Source organism: Mobula hypostoma, chromosome 7 (genome assembly GCF_963921235.1).
Source record: "Mobula hypostoma chromosome 7, sMobHyp1.1, whole genome shotgun sequence".
Classification (NCBI taxonomy): domain Eukaryota; kingdom Metazoa; phylum Chordata; class Chondrichthyes; order Myliobatiformes; family Myliobatidae; genus Mobula; species Mobula hypostoma.
Window position 1 is genome coordinate 187,459,722 of NC_086103.1, and position 22,168 is coordinate 187,481,889.

Here is a 22,168-nt window from a genome sequence, read left to right on the forward strand (position 1 = left end):
GAACCTGGTCCTCTGTCCCTCCTTCTGCTGTTGGATCCTCGACTTCCTAACTGGAAGACCGCAATCTGTGTGGATTGGTGATAACATCTCCTCCTCGCTGACAATCAACACTGATGCACCTCGAGTGTGTGCTTACCCCACTGCTTTACTCTCTATATACCCATGAATTGTGTGGCTAGGCATAACTCAAATGCCATCTATAAATTTGCTAATAATACAACCATTGTTGGTAGAATCTCAGGTGGTGACGAGAGGGCGTACAGGAGTGAGATATGCCGACTAGTGGAATGGTGCCACAGCAACAACCTGGCACTCAATGTCAGTAAGATGAAAGAGCTGATTATGTACTTCAGGAAGGGTAAGATGAAGGAACACATCCCAATCCTCATAGAGGGATCAGAAGTGGAGAGAGTGAGCAGTTTCAAGTTCCTGGGTGTCAAGATCTCTGAGGATCTAACCTGGTCCCAACATATCGATGCAGTTATAAAGAAGGCAAGACATCGGCTATACTTTATTAGGAGTTTGAAGAGATTTGGCATGTCAACAAATACACTCAAAAACTTCTATAGTTGTACCATGGAGAGCATTCTGACAGGCTGCATCACTGTCTGGTATGGAGGGGCTACTGCACAGGACCAAAAGAAGCTGCAGAGGGTTGTAAATCTAGTCAGCTCCATCTTGGGCACTAGCCTACAAAGTACCCAGGACATCTTTAAGGAGCAGTATCTCAAAAGGGCAATGTCCATTATTAAGGATGCCCAGCACTCAGGGCATGTCCTTTTCTCACTGTTACCATGAGGTAGGAGGTACAGAAGCCTGAAGACACACACTCAGTGATTCAGGAACAGCTTCTTCCCCTCTGCCATCCGATTCCTAAATGGACATTGAACCCTTGGACACTACCTCACCTCTTTAATATATTTTTTTTTCTGTTTTTAATCCATTCGATATACATATACTGTAGTGGATTTATTTATTATTTTCTTCTCTGTTATGTATTGCATTGAATTGCTGCTGTTAACGAATTTCACAACGTATGCTGGTGATAATACACCGGTTTCTGATTATCACCCACCTGGCTTCATCTATACCTTATAGCTTGTTCTCTTCACCCCCACCCCCTAACCCCCAACCCATCTCTATTCTGGCTTCTTCCCCCTCCCCCTTTTTTTCCAGTACTGACAAAGCGTCTCGGTCCGTAACGTGGACTGTTTATTCATTTCCATAGATGCTGAGTTCCTCCAGCATTTTGTGTGTTGATCTGTGAAAAGTGGGAGAAGGAAAGGTTTTGTAGGTAGCTTTGAAGATCAGGAGAATCCGAGTCATAGAGTGGATGAATAGTTATTATCTGGTTAATCCGCAGTATCAACTCCAAAGCTGCTCCCCATCTCACCGTTGGTCCCTCCTTGTTGATGTGACCAGTGCTGACATTCTCTGATCCTTGTTGTTTGTTGCAGCTGACGTGGGCTGGTTTCTCTGCAGGCGATAGGTGTGCTGATGCCAACGTTTGGAAGGCAAGACAGCAGCCATCAGTATGCAGCACTTCCTGGTGCACAGGGGGACCATGGGGTGCATTGTTGACGCTCCCTGAAAAGAGTGACCTAGGTGGACAGGGTAGTGGAGGAGATAGTTAGCTTGCTAGCCTTTACAGATCGGTACTGAGTATAGGGTTCAACACACAACTGTCCTGAGAAATTTCTGGAAATGGTAAATAACCGTCTCTGCAGTGTGGACTTTACCAATGGGATGTTTACCTTTTTGTAACTGTTATACAGCCCCTGAGTTACACAACAGGCCCTTTGGCCCAACTGAAACAGCAGGAGACCTCTCTTCCCTTAGCCCTCCCCGAACAGTTGAGGGAGGGTCAAAGTTCAAAGTAAAGTTATTATCAAAGTACATTTGTGTCGCAATATATAACACTGAGACCCATTTCCTAGTGGGCATTCACAATTAAATACAAAAGCTCAATAAAATCAGCACCCAACAAATACAGGCAAAAGGCCAATGCGGAGAAGTTGGAACATGTAACTGTACAAAGATGGAACAGTACAGGCGCCTTGGCACACGTTATGCTCACCTTTTAACCTACTCCAAGATCAATTTAACCCTTCCTGTCACACAGCCTCCATTTTGCTACCATCCATGTGCTTAAGAGTTTCCTAAATGTCTCTAATGTATCTGAGTCTGCTACAACCCCTGGCAGTGCGTTCCACGCACCCACCACTCTGTGTAAAAACCTAGCTCTGACACCACAATCCCCCCCTATATTTTCCTGCCATCTCCTTACAACTATGCCCCCTTGTATCAGCCATTTCCACCCACCCCGAGGAAAAAGTCTCTGGCTAACCATGCCTCTTATCATCTTACATACGTCTGTCAAGTCACCTTTCATCCTCTCACAAACGAGAAAATCTGCAGATGCTGGAAATTCACCCAGCACTCTCAAAATGCTGGAGGAACTCAGCAGGCCAGGCAGCATCTATGGAAAAAAGTACTGTCGACGTTTCAGGCCAAGACCCTTCAGCAGGACTGGAGAAAAAAAGCTGAGGAGTAGATTTAAAAGCTGGGGGGCGGGGGGGAGAGAAACACAAGGTGATAGGTGAAACTTAAAGGGGGAGGAATGAGGTAAAGAGCTGGGAAGTTCATTGGTGAAAGAGATACAGGGCTGGAGATGGGAGAGTCTGATAGAAGAGGACAGAAGGCCATGGAAGAAAGAAAAGGGGGAGGAGCATGAGAGGGAGGTGATGAGCGGACAAGGAAATAAGGTGAGAGGGAACGGGATGGGAAATGGAGAAGGTGGGGTATTACCATAAGTCTGAGAAATCGACGTTCACGCCATCAAGCTGGAGGCTACCCAGACGGAATGCAAGGTGTTGTTCCTCCATCCTAAGTGTGGCCTCAACATGACAGTGGTGGAGGCCATGGATAGACATATCGGAATGGGAAGTGGAATTAAGATGGGTGGCCACTGGGAGATCCCCGTTTTTCTGGCGGACAGAGCAGTGATGATCAGCAAAGTGGTCTCCCAATCCACATCAGGTCTCACTGATATGCAAGAGGCCGTACCGGGAGCACTGCACACGGTATATGACAGGTGAAGTGATGCCTCACCTAGAAGAACTGTTTGGGGCCCTGAATGATAGTGAGGGAGGAGGTGAAGCACTTGTTCTGCTTGCAAGGATAAGTGGCAGGAGGGAGGTCTGGGGGAAGGACGAATGGGCAAGAGCAATCCCTGCAGAAAGCAGAAAGTAGGGGGAGTGAGGAAGATGTGCTTGGTGGTAGGATCCCTTTGGAGATAGTGGAAGTTTTGGTGAATTATGTGCTAGACGTGAGGGCTGGTGGGTGCTAGGTGAGGACGAGGAACCCTATCCCTGGCGGGAGGATGGGGTGAGAGCAGATATGTGAAATGGAAGAGATGTGGTTGAGGGCAGCGTTGATGGTGGAGAAAGGGAAATCCCATTCGCCCCTCCCCACTGCTCTCCCTCCTGGCAAGCGGTGCAAGTGCTACACCTGCCCTATACCTCCTCCCTCACTACCATTCAGGGTCCCAAACAGTCCTTCCAGGTGAGGCATCACTTCATCTGTGAGTCTGTTGGGGTCATATACTGTGTTCGATGTGGCCTCCTGTATATCAGGGAGACCAATGTAGATTGCTTCGCTGCGCACCCATGCTCCGTCAGCCAGAAAGAGCGGGATCTCCCAGTAGCCGCCCATTTTAATTCCACTTCCCATCCCCATTCCGATATGTCCATCCATGGCCTCCTCCACTGTCAAGATAAAGCCACACTCAGGTTGGAGGAACAACACCTTACATTCCGTTTGGGTAGCCTCCAACCTGATGGCATGAACATCAATTTCTCGAACTTCCCCAGCCCCATAATTCCACATCCCCTTTTCCCTCTCTCACCTTATCTCCGAGTCCACCCATCCCTCTGGTGCTCCACCCCCCTCCCTTTTCTTTCTGCCATGGCCTTCTGTCCTCTTCTATCAGACTTTCCCTTCTCTGCCCCTCTGTCTCATTCACCAATCAACTTCCCAGCTCTTTACTTCATTCCTCCCTCTTCAGGTTTCACCCATCGCCTTGTGCTTCTCTCTCCCCTCCCCCCGCCTTTGATATCTACTCCTCAGCTTTTTTTCTCCAGTCTTGCTGAAGAGTCTCAACCTGAAACGTTGACTGTACTCTTATCCGCAGATGCTGCCTGGCCTGCTGATATCCTCCAGCAATTTGTGTGTGTCACCTCTCATCCTCCTTCGCTCCAAAGAGAAAACCCCGAGCTCATTAAACTTTTCCTCGTAAGACATGCTTTCTAAACCTGGCAGTATCCTGGTGAAACTCCTATGCACCGTATCTAAAAGTTCAACATACTTCCTATAATGAAGTGACCAGAACTGAACACAATATTCCAAGTGTGGTCTAACCAGAGTTTTATCGAGTTACGTTACCTCACAGTAATCCCCAGAGTAATGAAGGCCAACACACAATATGCCATTTTAACCACCCTATCAACTTACGTGGTAACTTTGAGGGATCCAGGGACATGAACCCCAAGATCTCTTGTTCTTCCACACGGCTAAGACTCTTGTATTCTGCCTTCAAATTTCAAAGTGAATCACTTCACACTTTTCCAGATTAAACTCCATCTGCCACTTCTCAGCCCAGTTCTGCATCCTCTCAGTGTCCTAAACATCCATCTACACTATCCACAACTCCACCAACCTTTGTGTCATCTGCAAACATACTAACCCACTTTCCTCATTTAAGTCATCTCTAAAAATCACTAAGAGCAAGGGTCCCAGAACAGCTTCCTGCAGAATATCACAGGTCACCAACCTCCAGGCAGAATGCACTCCTCTACCTTTTATGGGCAAGCCAATTCCGAATCCACACAGCCAAATTTCCCTGGATGCCATGCCTCCTGACTTTCTGAATGAACCTATCGTGGGGAACCTTGACGAACACCTTACTAAAATCCATATCCCCACATCCACTGCTCTACCTTCATCAATTTGTTTCGTCACTTTCTCAAAAAAAATCTATCAGGCTCGTGTGGCATGACCTACCCCTCACAAAGCCACGTTGACTATCCCTAATCTGACAATGTTTCTTCAAATGCTTGTAGATCCTGCCTCTAAGAATCCACCACAGACCAAGGACTCACTGGTTTATAATTCCCAGAATTATCCCTACTCCCTTTCTTGAACAAAGGAATAACATTTGCTACCCTCCAATCATCCGGTACTTTTGGCCGGTGAGGACGTAAAAATCATCACCAAATATAATCTGGGGTATATCCAATCTAGCCCTGGGGACTTATGTATCGTAACTTTTTCAGAAGTTCCAGTACATCATCTTTCTTAACATCAACATGTTTTACCATATCAGTGTGTTCTATGCTGTCCTCACAATCGTCAAGGTCCCCCTCACTGTGAATACTGAAGTAAAGTATTCATTAATGACCTCCCCTACCTCCTCCAGGCACGGGTTCCCCTTCTATCCCTGGTTGCTCCTCCAGTTCTTCTCATACCTGTGGAACACTTTTGGGGTTTTCCATAATCCTGTGCACCAAGGTCTTCTCATGCCCCCCTCTCAACTCTCCTACGTCCATTCTTAAACTCTGCCCTGGTTACCATGTAACTCTCTGGATCCCTGTCTGATCCCTGCTTCCTAAACCTTAAGTAGGCTTCTTACTTCCTCTTGACTAGATGTTCCACATCTCTTGTCAACCATGATTCCTTCACCCAACCATCCTTTCCCTGGGACAAACCTATCTAGAACCCCCCCCCCCGGCAAGTATTCTCTAAACAAGCTCCACATTTCCATTGTGCATTTCCCTGAAAACGCCTGTTCCTAATTTACGCTCCCAAATTCCTGCCTAGCAGCATCATAATTCCCCCTCTCCCAATGAAATTCTTTCAAAGGTACATTTAATATCAGAGAAATATATACAATATACATCCTGAAATTCTTCTTCTTTGCAGACATCCATGAAAACAGAGGAGTGCCCCAAAGAATGAATGACAGTTAAATGTTAGAATCCCAAACACCCCCCGCTCCCCCCCACACATAAGCAGCAGCAAAGCAATGATCACAGCCCCACCAGCTAAAAATGCATCAGCACACCCCTCCCCCACCGAGCACTCAAGTGTGCAGCAAAGCATCAATAAAGATACAGACTTGCAGTACCCCAAACACTACTCATTCACTCAGTAATTCAACATGCCAGTCTCTCTCTCTCCCAAATAAGGGAAAAAGAGGTATCTCCATTTCACAGCTAAAGGGGAGACATAAACAACTCGTTGATTTACGATGTTAGAAGCCTTGCATTGCTTTTTCCAAGCTCTGTGCCCAAAGAACTCGGGTCTCTGGGCACACAGCCAACAGCCAGCTTTCTGCTTTCAATCTTCCGTGTACTCCCACGACACACCAGGTGGCGCTGGCCTCAAGTCCGCCTGCCTCCAAAGCCACGAAATCCCGAAACCCTGAAGGCACGCCAGTCTTCTAGACTGCGTCCTTGGTATATCGAATAACGGCCAGTCGTGAGACCCCGAGAGCGGGTCCCATTCCTCCCTGTTCCTATCCCTGTCCAAGACCATAAGACAATGAAGCGGAATTAGGCCATTTGACCCATTGAGTCTGCTCTGCCATTTCATCATGGCTGATCCATTTTCTCTCTCAGCCCCATTCTCAAGCCTCCATCCTGTAACCTTTCGCATCCTGATTAATCAAGAATCTATCAACATCCGCCTTAAATGCGTCTATTGATCTGGCTTCCCCAGCCGCCTGTGCCAATGAATTCCACAGTTTCTCCACCATCTAGCTACAGAAATTCTTCCTCATCTCCTTTCTAAAAGCACGTCACTCCATTCTGAGGCTTTGGAATTCCACATCCACTCTATCTAGGCCTTTCAATATTTGATAGGTTTCAGTGAGCTCTCCCCTCATTCTTCTAAACTCTGGTGAGTGCACACCCAGAGCCATCTAAAAACCACTCGTATGATAAGCCTTTCATTCCCGGAATCATTTTTGGGAACCTCCTTTGAACCATCTCCAATGTCAGCACTTCTTTTTTTAGTCAGTCACAAAACTGCTCACAATACTCCAAATAAGGCCTCACTCGTGCCTTATAAAGCCTCAGCATTACATCCTTCTTTTTGTATTCTAGTCCTTTCAAAATGAATACTAACATTGTATTTGCCTTCCTCACCACCATTTCAACCTGCAAGCTAACTTTTAGGCAACTCTGCATAACTCTCCTATCCCATTGGCACCTCTGACTTTTGAATTTTTACTCTGTTTAGAAACTAGTCTACACTTTTATTCCTTCTACCAAAGTGCATGACCGTACATTTACCAAAAATGTAGTCCATCTGCCACTTTTTTTCCATTCTCCTTATCGAAGTCCTTCTGTAGTCTCCCTGTTTCCTCAGCACTGCCTGGCCCCTCAATACTTCCTGCCCCTCCACCTATCTTCATATCATCCACAACATCCATCAATTCCATCATCCAGTCATTGACATATATAATAAAAAGAAGAGGTCTCAACAGAGACCCCTGTGGAACACCAGTAGTCACCAGCAGCCAACCAGAAAAGGCTTCCACTATTTATTCCCACTATTTGCCTCCTGCCAAGCAGCCAATGCTCTATCCATGCTAGTATCTTTACTGTTATACCAGGGGCTCTTAACTTATTAAGCAACCTCACGTGCGGCACTTTATCAGAGGCCTCTAAATATCCAAGTACACAAGATCTATCGATTCTCCTTTCTCTATCTTGCTTGTACAAAGAATTCCAAAATACTTGTCAGGCAAGATTTTCCTTAAGGAAACCATGCTGACTTTGAAACCTCATTTTTAACAACTGACTCCAACATCTTCCCAACCACTGAGTCAGGTTAACTGGCCTGTAATCTCCTTTCTTCTGCCTCCCTCCCTTCTTGAAACTAATCCACAAGCTATTGATTTTGAAAGATCATTCCTAATAATTCTGCAATCTCTTCAGCCACCTCTTTCAGAACCCTGAATGTAATCCATCAAGTCCAGGTTTTTAAAAGCTTACAAAAGGAAACTAAGAAGGTCATTAAGAGGGAAAAGATTAACTATGAAAGGGAGCTAGCAAGTAATATCAAAGAGGATACTAAAAGTTTCTTCAAGTATATAAAGAGTAAAAGACAGGTGAGAGTAGATATAGGACAGATAGAAAATAATACTGGAGAAATTGTAATGGGAGATAAGGAGTTGGAGGAGGAACTGAACGAGTATTTTTGCATCAGTCTTCACTGAGGAAGACATCAGCAGTATACCGGACACGCAAGGGTGGCAGGGAAGAGAAGTGTGCACAGTCACAATTACGACAGAGAAGGTACTCAGGAAGCTGAATAGTCTAAAGGTAGATAAATCTCCTGGACCAAATGGAATGCACTCTCATGTTCTGAAGGAAGTAACTGTGGAGATTGTGGAGGCATTAGCAATGATCTTTCAAAAGTTGATAGATTCTGGCATGGTTCTGCAGGACTGGAAGATTGCAAATGTCACTCCGCTATTTAAGAAGGGGGCAAGGAAGCAAAAAGGAAATTATAGACCTGTTAGCTTGACATCGGTGGTTGGGAAGTTGTTGGATTCGATTGTCAAGGATGAGGTTACAGAGTACCTGGAGGCATATGACAAGATAGGCAGAACTCAGCATGGCTTCCTTAAAGGAAAATTCTGCCTGACAAACAGATTACAATTTTTTGAGGAAATTACAAGTAGGCTAGACAAGGGAGATGCAGTGGATGTTGTATATTTGGATTTTCAGAAGGCCTTTGACAAGGTGCCACACACGAGGCTACTTAACGAGGTAAGAGCCCATGGAATTACGGGAAAGTTACATACATGGATAGAGCGTTGGCTGATTGGCAGGAAACAGAGAGTGGGAATAAAGGGATCCTATTCTGGTTGGCTGCCGGTTACCAGTGGTGTTCCACAGGGGTTCATGTTGGGGCCGCTTCTTTTCTTATGGAATAGATGGCTTTGTGGCTAAGTTTGCTGATGATACGAAGATAGGTGGAGGGGCCGGTAGTGCTGAGGAAACAGAGTCTGCAGAGAGACTTGGATAAATTGGAAGAATAAGCAAAGTAGCAAATGAAATACAATGTTGGAAAGTGTATGGTTATGCACTTTAGCAGAAGAAATAAAAGGGCAGACTATTATTTAAATGGGGAAAGAATTCAAAGTTCTGAGATGCAACGGTGGTGAAGAAGGTGAATGCAATGTTGGCATTCATTTCTAGAGGAACAGAGTATAGGAGCAGGGATGTGATGTTGAGGTTCTATAAGGCGCTGGTGAGACCTCACTTGGAGTACCGTGGGCAGTTTTGGTCTCCTTATTTAAGAAAGGATGTGCTGACGTTGGAGAGGGTACAGAGAAGATTCACTAGAATGATTCCGGGAATGAGAGGGTTAACATATGAGGAACGTTTGTCCGCTCTTGGACTGTATTCTTTGGAGTTTAGAAGAATGAGGGGGGGACCTCATATGTTGAAAGGCATGGACAGAGTGGATGTGGCAAAGTTGTTTCCCATGATGGGGGAGTCTAGTACGAGAGGGCATGACTTAAGGATTGAAAGGTGCCCATTCAGAACAGAGATGCGAAGAAAGTTTTATAGCCAGAGGGTGGTGAATCTATGGAATTTGTTGCCATGGGTGGCAGTGGAGGCCAAGTCATTGGGTGTATTTAAGGCAGAGATTGATAGGTATCTGAGTAGCCAGGGCATCAAAGGTTATGGTGAGAAGGCGGGCGAGTGGGGCTAAATGGGAGAATGGATCAGCTCATGATAAAATGGTGGAGCAGTCTCGATGGGCCGAATGGCCGACTTCTGCTCCTTTGTCTTATGGTCTTATGGACTTATCTACCTTCAGACCTTTCAGTTTTCCAACCACCTTCTCTTTAGTAATAACAACTGCACTCACTTCTGCACCTGGCATTCTTGAACGTCCGGCATACTGCTGGTGTCTTCCACAGATAAAACTGACGCAAAATACTTGTTCAGTTCATCAACTATTTCCTTGTCCCCCAGTACTACCTCTCCAGTGTCATCTTCCAGTGGTTTGTTACCTACTTTCGCCTGGCTTTTACCCTTTATGTATTTGGAAAAACGTTTGATATCCTCTTTGATACTATTAGCTAGCCTACCTTCATGTTTTATCTTTTCCCTCCTTGTGCCTTTTTAGTTGCCTTCTGTTGTTTTTTTAATAGCTTCCCAATCCTCTAACTAATTTTTGCTCTATTTTATGACGTCTCTTTAACTTTTATCTTTTAACTTGTCAGCCATGGTTATGTCATCCTGCCTTTAGAATACTTCCTTTTGGGATGTACCTCTCCTGCATCTTCGGAATTGCTCCCAAAGGGTCCAGCCATTGCTGCTGTGCCGTCATCCCTGTTAGTGTCCCCTTTCCAATCAAGTTTGGCCAGTTTGTCTTTCAGGCCTCTGTAATTCCCTTTATTCCACTGTAATACTTCTCCTTCTCAAATTGCAGGGTGAATTCTGTCATTTTATGATCACAGCCTCCTTGGGGTTCCTATACCATAAACTCCCTAATCAGATCCGATTCATTGCACTACACCCAGTCCAGAATAGCTGATCCCCTCATAGGCTCAACCATAAGCTGCTCCAAGAAGCCATCTCGTAGGCACTTTACAAGTTCTGTCGCTTGGGATCCAAAATCAGCACCAAATTGATTTTCCCAATATACCTGCATATTGAAATCCCCCAGGACTATGATAACATTGTCCTTTTGACATGCATTTTCTATCTCCCTATGGTAAAGGTTAGGGAGTTGTGGTCACAAAGGGTGGGCAGTTGAGTAAAGTCCATGACCGATTTAAGAGTTCCTGATGTGGTGTTACTAATCTGCTGTTTAAGGTTTTCATCTTTGGGAATTCTTTCTCCCCCAGGAGGTACTAACCCCGGCCGAGACCACAGACACCAGCCTGAAGGACTTTGAGGGGGCAACATTACGATACGCATCGTTGAGTCTTCGGTACGTGGAGGAACTTCTGATCTTGTTGAGAATGGGACAGGGGAATGGGAAATCATCACTGAACTTGTGCATTCTAACTCTAAACAAACCCCGAAGAAGATAGTTCCATCACCTTCCCTTCGTCTCTTGTCCACTCCAATTCTTACCCAACCCTGGAGAAGGTATCTCCATCACCTCCTCTTCATTTCTTCTTCACTGCAACTGTAAACCAACTCGAGAAGGTATAAGATCATAAGATATAGGAGCAGAATTAGGCCACTTAGCTCATTGAGTGCTCTGCCATTTCCTCATGGCTCATCCATTTTTCCTCTCAGCCCCTATTTCCTGTCTTCCCCCTGTATCCCTTCATGCTCTGACCAATGAAGAATTTATCAATTTGTGCCTTAAATGTACATAAAGACTTGGCTTCCACAGATTCACCACTCTGGCTAAAGAAATTCTTCCTCATCTCTGTTCTAAAAGGAAGCCCTTCTATTCTGAGGCTCTGTCCTCTATTCCTAGATTCCCCCTCTGCTGAACCTAATTGTATCTTCCTACAACTTCTATCCCTTCATCTCCCTCTCACCCAAACTCAGACGTCGCAGGTGCGTGTCCCCACCCCAGTATGGCCAGCATTATTACCAACTTACTTTCCCTTCCTCTTTGTCTCTCTCTCTCATTCTCACTCTCACTCTGTTCATGCCCACACAAACCAGCACAGTAGTGTAGTGGTTAGCGTAACACGTTACAGCACCAGTTGTAAGATCAAGGTTCAATTTCCGCCGCTGTCTATAAGGAGTCTGTACATTCTCCCTGTCAGCATGCGAATTTCCTCCAGGTGCTCCCGTTTCCTCCCACAGGTAGAGTTAGTAAGTTGTTGGTTTGCTATATTGGTGCCATTAACGGTCTGCCCCCAAGGCATCCTCAGACTTTGTTGGTTCTTGACATCGACAACACAAGTTTTCATGTGCATGTGGCAAATAAAGCTAATCTTTAGCTTTAATCGTTCCTCTACCACCTATTCCCTTCCTCTCCCTCTCACTTGTCCCTCTTTCACACCTATTGTCCCCTTCCCTGCCGAGAGCATCCTCGTTGCTAGCTCCCGACCCCTCAGCTCCAATTCTTAACAGGCAATATGTTAACTAATTGTTTCAAACTAATTCAAATCTGATCTTTGCTTCTCTCAGAGGTCCAGAAGATGAGGAAAATGCCAAAAGGTTCATCAATATTGAGGATGAGTCGAAGGTGAGTCCGGAAGTGTTTGTGTTTCTGTTCTACTCTCGGATAGTTCGACCCCAGTCCTCTCCCCATCCTGGGAAGTCCCTGACCAGGTAGGTGTGGAATGGTTGGATCCAGTCCCTCACTGTATTTCATAAACGCAAGAGATTCTGTAGATGCTGGAAATCCAGAGTAAGACACACAAATGCTGGACGAACTCAGCAGGTCAGGCAGCGTCTAAGGAGAGGAATAAACAGTTCTGATGATCACTCTTGGCTCTAAACGTTGACTGTTTATTCCTCTCCATAGATGCTGCCTGACCTGCTAAGCTCCTTCAGCATTTTGTGGTGTTGCACTCAGTGTATTTGGGGGGGGGGGGGTCCTCTCTGGTTTCACTTCATCTGGGGCTGAGATAGATAGTGCTCTGGGCTCACAGACAGACATTCAGGAACAGCTTCCTCCCCTCTGCCATCCAATTTCTAAATAGACTTTGAACCCATGAACACTACCTCACCACTTTTTATCTCTGTTTTATTTTTCCACTATTTATTTTAGCTTAGCTATTAATAGACATTTATATATGCTTTTTTTAACTCTATATTTATTTATCCTGTATTTCATTGTACTGCTGCCATTAAGTTAACAAATTTCAGGACATATGCCGGTGGTATTAAAGCTGATTCTGATTATAGTTGTATGTGGTCAGTTCCTATTCAGGTGTTTGGGGCATTAACCTTGCCCGCTTCCCACACTCCTTCAGAGGAAGGACCTGTGCCCAGCGTTCCGGGAGAGAGATCATTAACTTTGCCCACTTCCCACACTCCTTCAGAGGAAGGACCTGTGCCCAGTGTTCCGGGAGAGAGATCATTAACTTTGCCCACTTCCCACACTCCTTCAGAGGAAGGACCTGTGCCCAGCGTTCCGGGAGAGAGATCATTAACTTTGCCCACTTCCCACACTCCTTCAGAGGAAGGACCTGTGCCCAGCGTTCCAGGAGAGAGATCATTAACTTTGCCCACTTCCCACACTCCTTCAGAGGAAGGACCTGTGCCCAGTGTTCTGGGAGAGAGAGCATGCACTTCCCACTGGCTCACTGAAGGCCCGCGGGTTGGCAGCACAGCTAGATGGGAATGCCATCTCCAGACTACCCTCTTAAGTGTCCTCACACTCTCTCCTCCTGACTGCTCGTTCAGCTGCGTCCTCTCTGCCTTGTCCTACCCAGCTCCCTTCCTATCATTTGTCTCGGACATCCAGCGCTGACCCCAGCTGTGACCTCTCCCATACTCGACACACACTTCTCAATCCTTCCCCACTGACCACTCTCCAAACTGATGGCACCCTTGACACTCTCTACTGACCTGACTGTTGATTCCCCCACCTCCCAGCTTCCCCATACTGACCTCACTACACTGACCCTCAACTCCATCTCCCCTCAATCCCCTTGCTGACGGTGATGGTGTTGCTTGGCAGTGCTTTGCAGTCCAGTCGCTGGGCTGGGTGGAGATGCTAGAGGAGGACCTGGCTCCAGGAAAGAGCAGCGTCGCTGTCAACAACTGCATCCGCCAGCTCTCCTACCACAGGAGCAACTTGCACGACGGAGCAGGCACCTGGGGCGAGGTAGGTGGGGACACATTCAATCCATGATAAGCAGAAATCCGGTTGGGGTTCCTAGATGTTGTGCTGACATTTTACTTGTCTGAATTAAACTCCTGCTATTTCACTCTCCACGTTTCCACCTGAAAGAAAGCTTACAAGCAAGAGAAAATCAGCAGGTGCTGGAAATCCAAGCAACACACACAAAATGCTGGAGGAACTGAGCAGGCCAGGCAGCATCTATGGAAAAAGTAAGCAGTCAATGTTTCAGGCTGAGACCCTTCACCTGTATGCTTTTCCATAGATGCTACCTGACCTGCTGAGTTCTTCTGGCATTTTGTGTATGTTTAAGGCATCTGTTAGTCTTGCGAGACCATGGATCTGCGTCTGGAAAGTCTTCACTCTCCAGGGTGCAGGCCTGGGCAAGGTTGTATGGAAGACCGGCAGTTGCCCATGCTGCAAGTCTCCCCTCTCCGCAACACCGATGTTGTCCAAGGGAAGGGCAAGGGCCAATACAGCTTGGCACCAGTGTCATCGCAGAGCAATGTGTGATTAAGTGCCTTGCTCAAGGACACAACACGTTCCCTCGGCTGGAGCTCGAACTCACGACCTTCAGATGGCTAGTCCAATGCCTTAACCACTTGGCCACATGTGTGTTAGAAAGTAAGATTGGCTTTATTTGTCACATGTACATCGAAACATACAGTGAAATGCATCGTTTGCAGCAAACGGAATCAGGAAGAATTATGCTTAGTCCCAGCCTGGAGGTCAAAGTTTTCTCTGACTCAGCAAGGGCCTGGAGAAGTGTGAGGGAGGATTTGGTGCTGACTCAATGTTCCCTCTAATTTTTAGTAGTCAGTGTGCGCAAAAATCTTACGTTGTGCAAATTTTTTTCCTGTGACAAAAGTATGTGCGCACTGAGTGCACACATAGCACAGTTTATGTAGGTTTACAAAATATTTGACATAAAACTGCACAGAATAACAACAAAATAACATACATATTTAAGTTACTCAGTTATTTTTCTCTCTCCTGTCTTTGGCATTTACCCATTCTTTGTAAACTCTATCTAGACTATTAGAATCCAATTGATAGCTTTTGATTCTCATTAACACATCCAAATGACATTCACCTAAACGGTTTCTCAGCTTGTTTTTGAGTTGATTCATTAGGCTAAAACCTCACTCACAGTCCGCACCAGCCGCGAGAAAGGTTCCCCCAATGTCCATCAACTGCGCAAGGTTGCAAAACTGTTTATTTTGAAGTACAAATGCCTCCATTTGAGCAAAGTTTGAAATCAGTTTGGATTTAATTTTTTCTTGCACGGAAAATTTGAAATCATTAAACTGTCTAACTATTACAGTATTTTCAGCTAGAAAATCATGATATTTTAGACATAAGGCATTAACTAGTTCATCGCCAAATGTGAAGGCACAATCTGCACTTGCAGAGAAATTAAAAGCTGACCATTCTTGTACCTCATCTTCAGGAAGCCTTTCTTCTGAATGAACACAAAGACTATTTATAAAAGTCAACAGCAAACTTGCATCTACTGTGACGTTTTCTTCACGTTGTTGGCTTAACAAAACTTTAACTTTGTCACTCCACGAAACGTTGTCTCCCAGATACTGCTTTCTTATCTTGTTAATTTTGCCTCACGCAAAGTGAAGTGAATCAATCGGTGTCAGGCCGCTCTATTGCAGAATCTTGCACAGTGCAGCCAGTTCGTCAAAGCCATCACTTCAAACCTGTAAAGCTACTTTGTATGTGATGTTTATCAATTTCTTGTGACAGTATTTAACCACAGGGTCATTTGACTGATCTTTTTCAATAAAGACTTAGTAAGCTATCTACAGGATTTGAAACAGATCTTTGTAAACTTTACGATATGAACACTGGCCGCCATGATGCAGCTGTACAAACCGGAACAAGAAAGGTGAGGTGACGTAAGTTAGTGACGTGCACTGTGGTATTTGAAAAACCGACTAACTAGTCAACAGAAACATTTAGCTAAAAGATTATTTTCAATAAGTATAATTATTACATTATTTTAGGTAACTAACCTTTCGTGCGCACATTAGTTTCCTTTGTGCGCCGGTTGGAAAGCCTGTGTGCGCGTGCAGATACGCACAGCTCAGAGGGAACATAGGTGCTGATGGCTGAGAGTTCCTCCAAGATGGAAGTCACCAGACTTCCCCACATCGGAAGTATGAAAAGGAGGAGGCACGCAGCTTCTGAATCCGTAGATAGGAAACAGCTAAGGGAGAAGATTTACCCCCACAAAAGGCTGCATGCTCAGGGTACATCTCAGGGCCATATTTTTTAGATTATGAAGACACGTAGTCCTCTTTTATTGTCAATTAGTAATGCATGCATTAAGAAATGATACATTATTTCCTCCGGTGTGATATCACAAAAACACAGGACAGACCAAGACTGAAAAAAACTGACAAAACCACATAATTATAACATATAGTTACAACAGTGCACAATACCATAACTTGATGAAGAAGTTCAAAGTTTCTCAAATATCCCACATCTCATGCAGATGGGAGAAGAAAAAACTCTCCCTGCCATGCCGACCACAATCCGACTCTGAGTCATCCGAAAACTTCGAGCTCTGATCAGCTCTCCGACACCGAGTACTGAGCGCCATCTCTGTCCGAGCGATTCGACCTCAACCTCGGTCGCCAAAAGCAGGCAAGGCCAGGGATTTTGAGGCCTACCCTCCGAAAGATTCTCGACCGCGCAGTAACGACAGCAGCGAACAAGCGTTTCAGAAATTTCTCCAGATGTTCCTCTGTGCTTTTACATCCACTCTCCATCAAATCAGAGTTGCTCACGGCCCCTATTTAACGGATATAATATCATTTTTCACCGGAGAGCTGCGCACGCACGGCGCGCTGCCATCTTCTCCTCCCATCTTCCCATATGTGGAAAGGGTCTCATTCTCTGCCAGGGCTGCATTTGCTGAGCTTCCAGCTTCTACAGAACAGGAGGTGTTCAAAGGCCTACTCCTGCACCTATTGTCTATTGTTCAATGGGGATGATTTGTCCTCAGATGGAGTCAAGTGCACAGAGCGTGCGTCCACTAGGGAGGGGATTGACTCTGGTGAACAAGGGTTACTTGTGGCAGAGGGGTTACAGTGGGGACGCACCTTGGAGTGTACCCTCCATTGAAGCAAAGTTCCCTTCTGGAGGTCAACAGGCCTCAGGGTCTGATGAGACCTGGAGTATGCCAGTAGCTGTTTCCAGTAGTGGGTCGAGCATGTGGGAATGGGATAGTGAGGGTGAGGACTGGGGAGAGTGTGGGAACAGAACAATGAGGGTGAGGAACGTGCGTCTCCGGGCTGGTGAGCAGCGCCACTGTCGAGGGGCCGTGTGAGGAGTTGTATTGCCTTCATCTGAGGCTGCGCACTCGGAACACATACTCCCTGCGGAGGGGCAAAGCCCTGTAGGACTGGCATCACCTGTGGGTGGAGGGTCACCAGTGAGGTTATTTTCCCGGATTGTTGCCTCAATCGAGGCTAAATGCCCGCTGAGGAGCATTTGGTCCACGAAGGGAACCAGAGGAACTCTAAATCACCCTGCCATGCAGCTAGTCAGACAGAGTGTGTCCTGTTACGTACCAGCAGCAATGGATCACACACTGAGTCGGGTTTTAATGTTAAAACCACTACCTTCGTTAGTACCTACTTAAAATATAGTAACTTAAACGAAATGAACAGAAGTTAACAGTGTTATGTGTATACATGTGTATATATAGTGTTATGTGGATAAATGTGAAGTTATCCACTTTGGTGGCAAAAATAGGAAAACAGATTATTATCTGAATGGTGGCCGATTAGGAAAAGGGGAGGTGCAACGAGACCTGGGTGTCATTATACACCAGTCATTGAAAGTGGGCATGCAGGTACAGCAGGCGGTGAAAAAGGCGAATGGTATGCTGGCATTTATAGCGAGAGGATTCGAGTACAGGAGCAGGGAGGTACTACTGCAGTTGTACAAGGCCTTGGTGAGACCACACCTGGAGTATTGTGTGCAGTTTTGGTCCCCTAATCTGAGGAAAGACATCTTTGCCATAGAGGGAGTACAAAGAAGGTTCACCAGATTGATTCCTGGGATGGCAGGACTTTCATATGAAGAAAGACTGGATGAATTGGGCTTGTACTCGTTGGAATTTAGAAGATTGAGGGGGGATCTGATTGAAACATATAAGATCCTAAAGGGGTTGGACAGGCTAGATGCAAGAAGATTGTTCCCGATGTTGGGGAAGTCCAGAACGAGGGGTCACAGTTTGAGGATAGAGGGGAAGCCTTTTAGGACCGAGATTAGGAAAAACTTCTTCACACAGAGAGTGGTGAATCTGTGGAATTCTCTGCCACAGGAAACAGTTGAGGCCAGTTCATTGGCTATATTTAAGAGGGAGTTAGATATGGCCCTTGTGGCTACGGGGGTCAGGGGGTATGGAGGGAAGGCTGGTACGGGGTTCTGAGTTGGATGATCAGCCATGATCATAATAAATGGCGGTGCAAGCTCGAAGGGCCGAATGGCCTACTCCTGCACCTATTTTCTATGTTTCTATGTTTCTATATGTGTGTATATGTAGCTCCCCAAACTATCAAGCTTAGAAACAATTCTTAAAGTCTTAAGATGGTAAAGTAGGAAAGTTCAGCAATCCACAAAATGAGTGAGTGAGGGGAGAGATTTGTAATCCAACATATAATGTAGTGAGTAGGCGATTACATCGTATTCCACAAATTCCCTCTGTGTAACTGAAATAACTGTCGTCGAAGATCTTGTCCGTTAAGCTGTTCTGAAATCCACTTAGAAATATCACCAGGCGACCGTCACAGGAATATCGTCTTCAAATGGTTACCGGAACACCCTGATTCCAGGTAATGGGCCAACAAAAGTGATACCACAGGATACTCCAACAAATCCACACATATGCATTATACAAAGTGACATCCTCACATCCGTTGTGCACTGCGTGCCAATGATCAACCCAACCTTTTGGGCATCGAAGAGTTCCAAACCATAGCAGCGGCAAGCTGAAGTTCCAACAACTGGTGTGTGTGTGTGTGTGTGTGTGTCTCCCCCGTCCTCCCCCCGTTCCCCCCACCCCCGCTCCTCATCCTCCCCCTCGTCCTCCTCCTCGTCCTCATCCTCATCCTCATCCTGCTCCCCCTCCCCACAGCAGGCTGCCACAGCCTGTGACTGACATCATAGTCCCGCCTCACTCAGGCGCTCTTAAAGTTACACTCACAGTACAAGCCTGCGTGACATAGAACCATAGAACACTACAGCACAGAAAACAGGCCATTCGGCCCTTCTAGTCTGTGCCGAAACATTATTCCACTAGTCCCATTGACCTGCATCCAGTCCATAACCCTCCAGACCTCTCCCATTCATGTACCTATCCAATTTATTCTTAAGACTTAAGAGTGAGCCCACATTTAGCACATCAGATGGCAGCTCATTCCACACTCCTACCACTCTCTGAGTGAAGAAGTTCCCCCTAATGTCACCCCTAAACCTTTCCCCGTTCACCCTAATGCCATGTCCACTCGTATTTATCTCTCCTAATCTAAGTGGAAAGAGCCTATTCACATTTACTCTGTCTGTATCCCTCATAATTTAGTAAACCTCTATCGAATCTCCCTTCATTCTTCTACGCTCCAAGGAATAAAGTCTTAACCTGTTCAGTCTTTCCCTGTAACTCAACTCCTGAAGACCTGCCAACATCCTAGTAAATCTTCTCTGCACTCTTTCAATCTTATTGATATCCTTCCTATAGTTAGGTGACCAAAACTGTACACAATACTCCAAATTTGGCGTCACCAATGTCTTATACAACCTCCCCATAACATCCCAACTCCTATACTCAATACTTTGATTTATGAATGCCAGGATGCCAAAAGCCTTCTTTACAACCCTGTCTATCTGTGATGCCACTTTCAGGGAATTATGTATCTGAACTCCCAGATCTCTTTGTTCCTCCGCACTCCTCAGTGCCCTACCATTTACTGTGTATGTCCTACCTTGATTTATCCTTCCAACACCTCACACTTGTCTGCATTAAATTCCATTCTGGCCCATTTTTCCATTTGGTCCAGATCCCTCTGCAAGCTTTGAAAGCCTTCCTCGCTGTCCACAACGCCTCTAATCTTAGTGTCATCAGCAAACTTGCTGATCCAATTTACCACATTATTATCTTGCTCATTGATTTCGACAACAAACAGCAATGGTCCCAGCACAGATCCTTGAGGCACACCACTAGTCACAGGCCTCCAGTCTGATAAACAGTCATCCACTACCACTCTCTGTCTTCTCCCACACAGCCAATTTCAAATCCAGTTTACAACCTCTCCATGGATACCTAGTGTCTGAACCTTCTGAACTAACCTCCCATGTGGCACCTTGTCAAAGGCCTTACTAAAGTCCATGTAGACAACATCCACAGCCTTTCCTTCGTCTACTTTCTTGTTAACCTCCTCGAAAAACTCTACAAGATTCGTTAAACACGACCAACCATGCACCAAGCTATGCTGATTATCCTTAATCAGCCCTTGGCTGTCCAAATACTTGTATATCCGATCTCTCAGAAAACCCTCCAGTAATTTACCTACTACTGATGTCAGGCTCACTGGCCTGTAATTACCTGGTTTACTTTTGGAGCCTTTTTTAAACAACAGACCAACATGAGCTACCCTCCAATCCTCCGGCACCATACCCGTGGCTAAGGACATTTTAAATATTTTGGCCAGGGCCCCTGCAATTTCTACACTAGTCTCTCTCAAGGTCCGAGGAAATATCATGTCAGGCCCGGGAGATTTATCTACCTTTATTCGCCGTAAGGTAGCAAGCACTTCCTCCTCTTTAATCTTTACATGTTCCATGACACTACTGCTTGTTTCCCTTCCTTCCACATACGCTATGCCAGTTTCCTGAGTAAATACCGATGCAAAAGGTGCCTTGTAACAGTCCCAAGAGGTGAGGAGGCTGGGGGCTCTCCTCGTCTGATTCCGTGAAGGGTGACAAGGGTGTGGAGATGGATACGACCCAGCAAGCTTGTATCCTGGCTGTGGGAGGGATCCTGGATCCAGAGGTGACGGGGCCTCCCTCTGTCACTGGTCCTGGAGATAGGGTGGAGTCTGTGGTCGGGTCTCCCGGTAGGGCTATAGTGAGGAGGAAGAGGGGGACTGTTTTAAGCTGAGATGGCAGACCTCCTTGACCGCAGCTCCGAGTCACAGCCCATCTCTCTAGAGGAGTTGCGACAGTTCACAAAGGACTACTGGAGGAAACCGTTCAAGGACCGGGGCCTTCAGTCTGTCTGCGCTATTCTCCAAAGAAGGGAGCTGAAGTCACCAGTAAAGAGGGGTGCCAGTTTAAGAGACTCCTGGAGTCCCTGGAGAAGGGTTGTAGGACAAAGACAGGAGGGGTTCAAAGAAGAGCCCTGCTCCTTCTCCCGGTGGCTCTGGTGAGGGGTCTCAGTAAAATGCATCTTGAAGTTAACATCAATGGTGGTAAGGGGCTCTCCACAGATTTCATCATCTCTGTCTTCCAGTATGGGAGATATGTGGTGAGCCTCTTGCAGGAAACCCATACCGTTCCAGGAGATGAATCCTCCTGGCTGCTGGAATGGCGGCGGGGGGGGGGGTCCACATGAGTCACCTCAGCTCCACTGTCAGCAGGGTGGCCATCTTGTTGGTCCCTTTCCTCCAGCCTGAGATATTGTAGATTCAGAAACTTGTGCCAGGCCACCTGCTTCACCTCACCGTGCGCCAGGACAGCGTACCAATGCATTTTGTCCTGAGCTCAGCCCGATGCAGGGCAGCAGGCTGAGGGTAGCAGACACCAACAGAATCAACAAACTCATTCGTAAGGCCAGTGATGTTGTGGGGATGGAACTGGACTCTCTGACGGTGGTGTCTGAAAAGAGGATGCTGTCCAAGTTGCATGCCATCTTGGACAATGTCTCCCATCCACTACATAATGTACTGGGTGGGCACAGGAGTACATTCAGCCAGAAACTCATTCCTCCGAGATGCAGCACAGAGTGTCATAGGAAGTCATTCCTGCCTGTGGCCATCAAACTTTACAACTCCTCCCTTGGAGGGTCAGACACCCTGAGCCAATAGGCTGGTCCTGGACTTATTTCCTGCATAAATAATTTATATATTACTATTTAACTATTTATGTTTCTATTACTATGTATTATTTATGGTGCAACTGTAATAAAAAACAATTTCCCCTGGGATCAATAAAGTATGACTAAGACTATGACTATGACCTGTTCCGAGAGGTGTCTGCGTTGCTAGGGTCCACGGATCAGAGCGAGTGCGTAATCCTGGAG

General features: G+C 46.1%; 1 protein-coding gene across 3 annotated transcripts in view; it reads left to right on the forward strand.

Moving 5' to 3' along the window:
* apbb1 (amyloid beta (A4) precursor protein-binding, family B, member 1 (Fe65)) overlaps positions 1-22,168 on the forward strand; it is a 112,019-nt gene that overhangs the window by 41,129 nt on the left and 48,722 nt on the right. For all 3 annotated transcript variants that reach the window (XM_063054795.1, XM_063054796.1, XM_063054797.1), the window contains 3 exons: positions 10,934-11,019; positions 12,186-12,243; positions 13,687-13,833. In XM_063054795.1, coding sequence (XP_062910865.1) covers positions 10,934-11,019; positions 12,186-12,243; positions 13,687-13,833 — 291 coding nt within the window. The remainder of the gene's footprint in view (positions 1-10,933; positions 11,020-12,185; positions 12,244-13,686; positions 13,834-22,168) is intronic.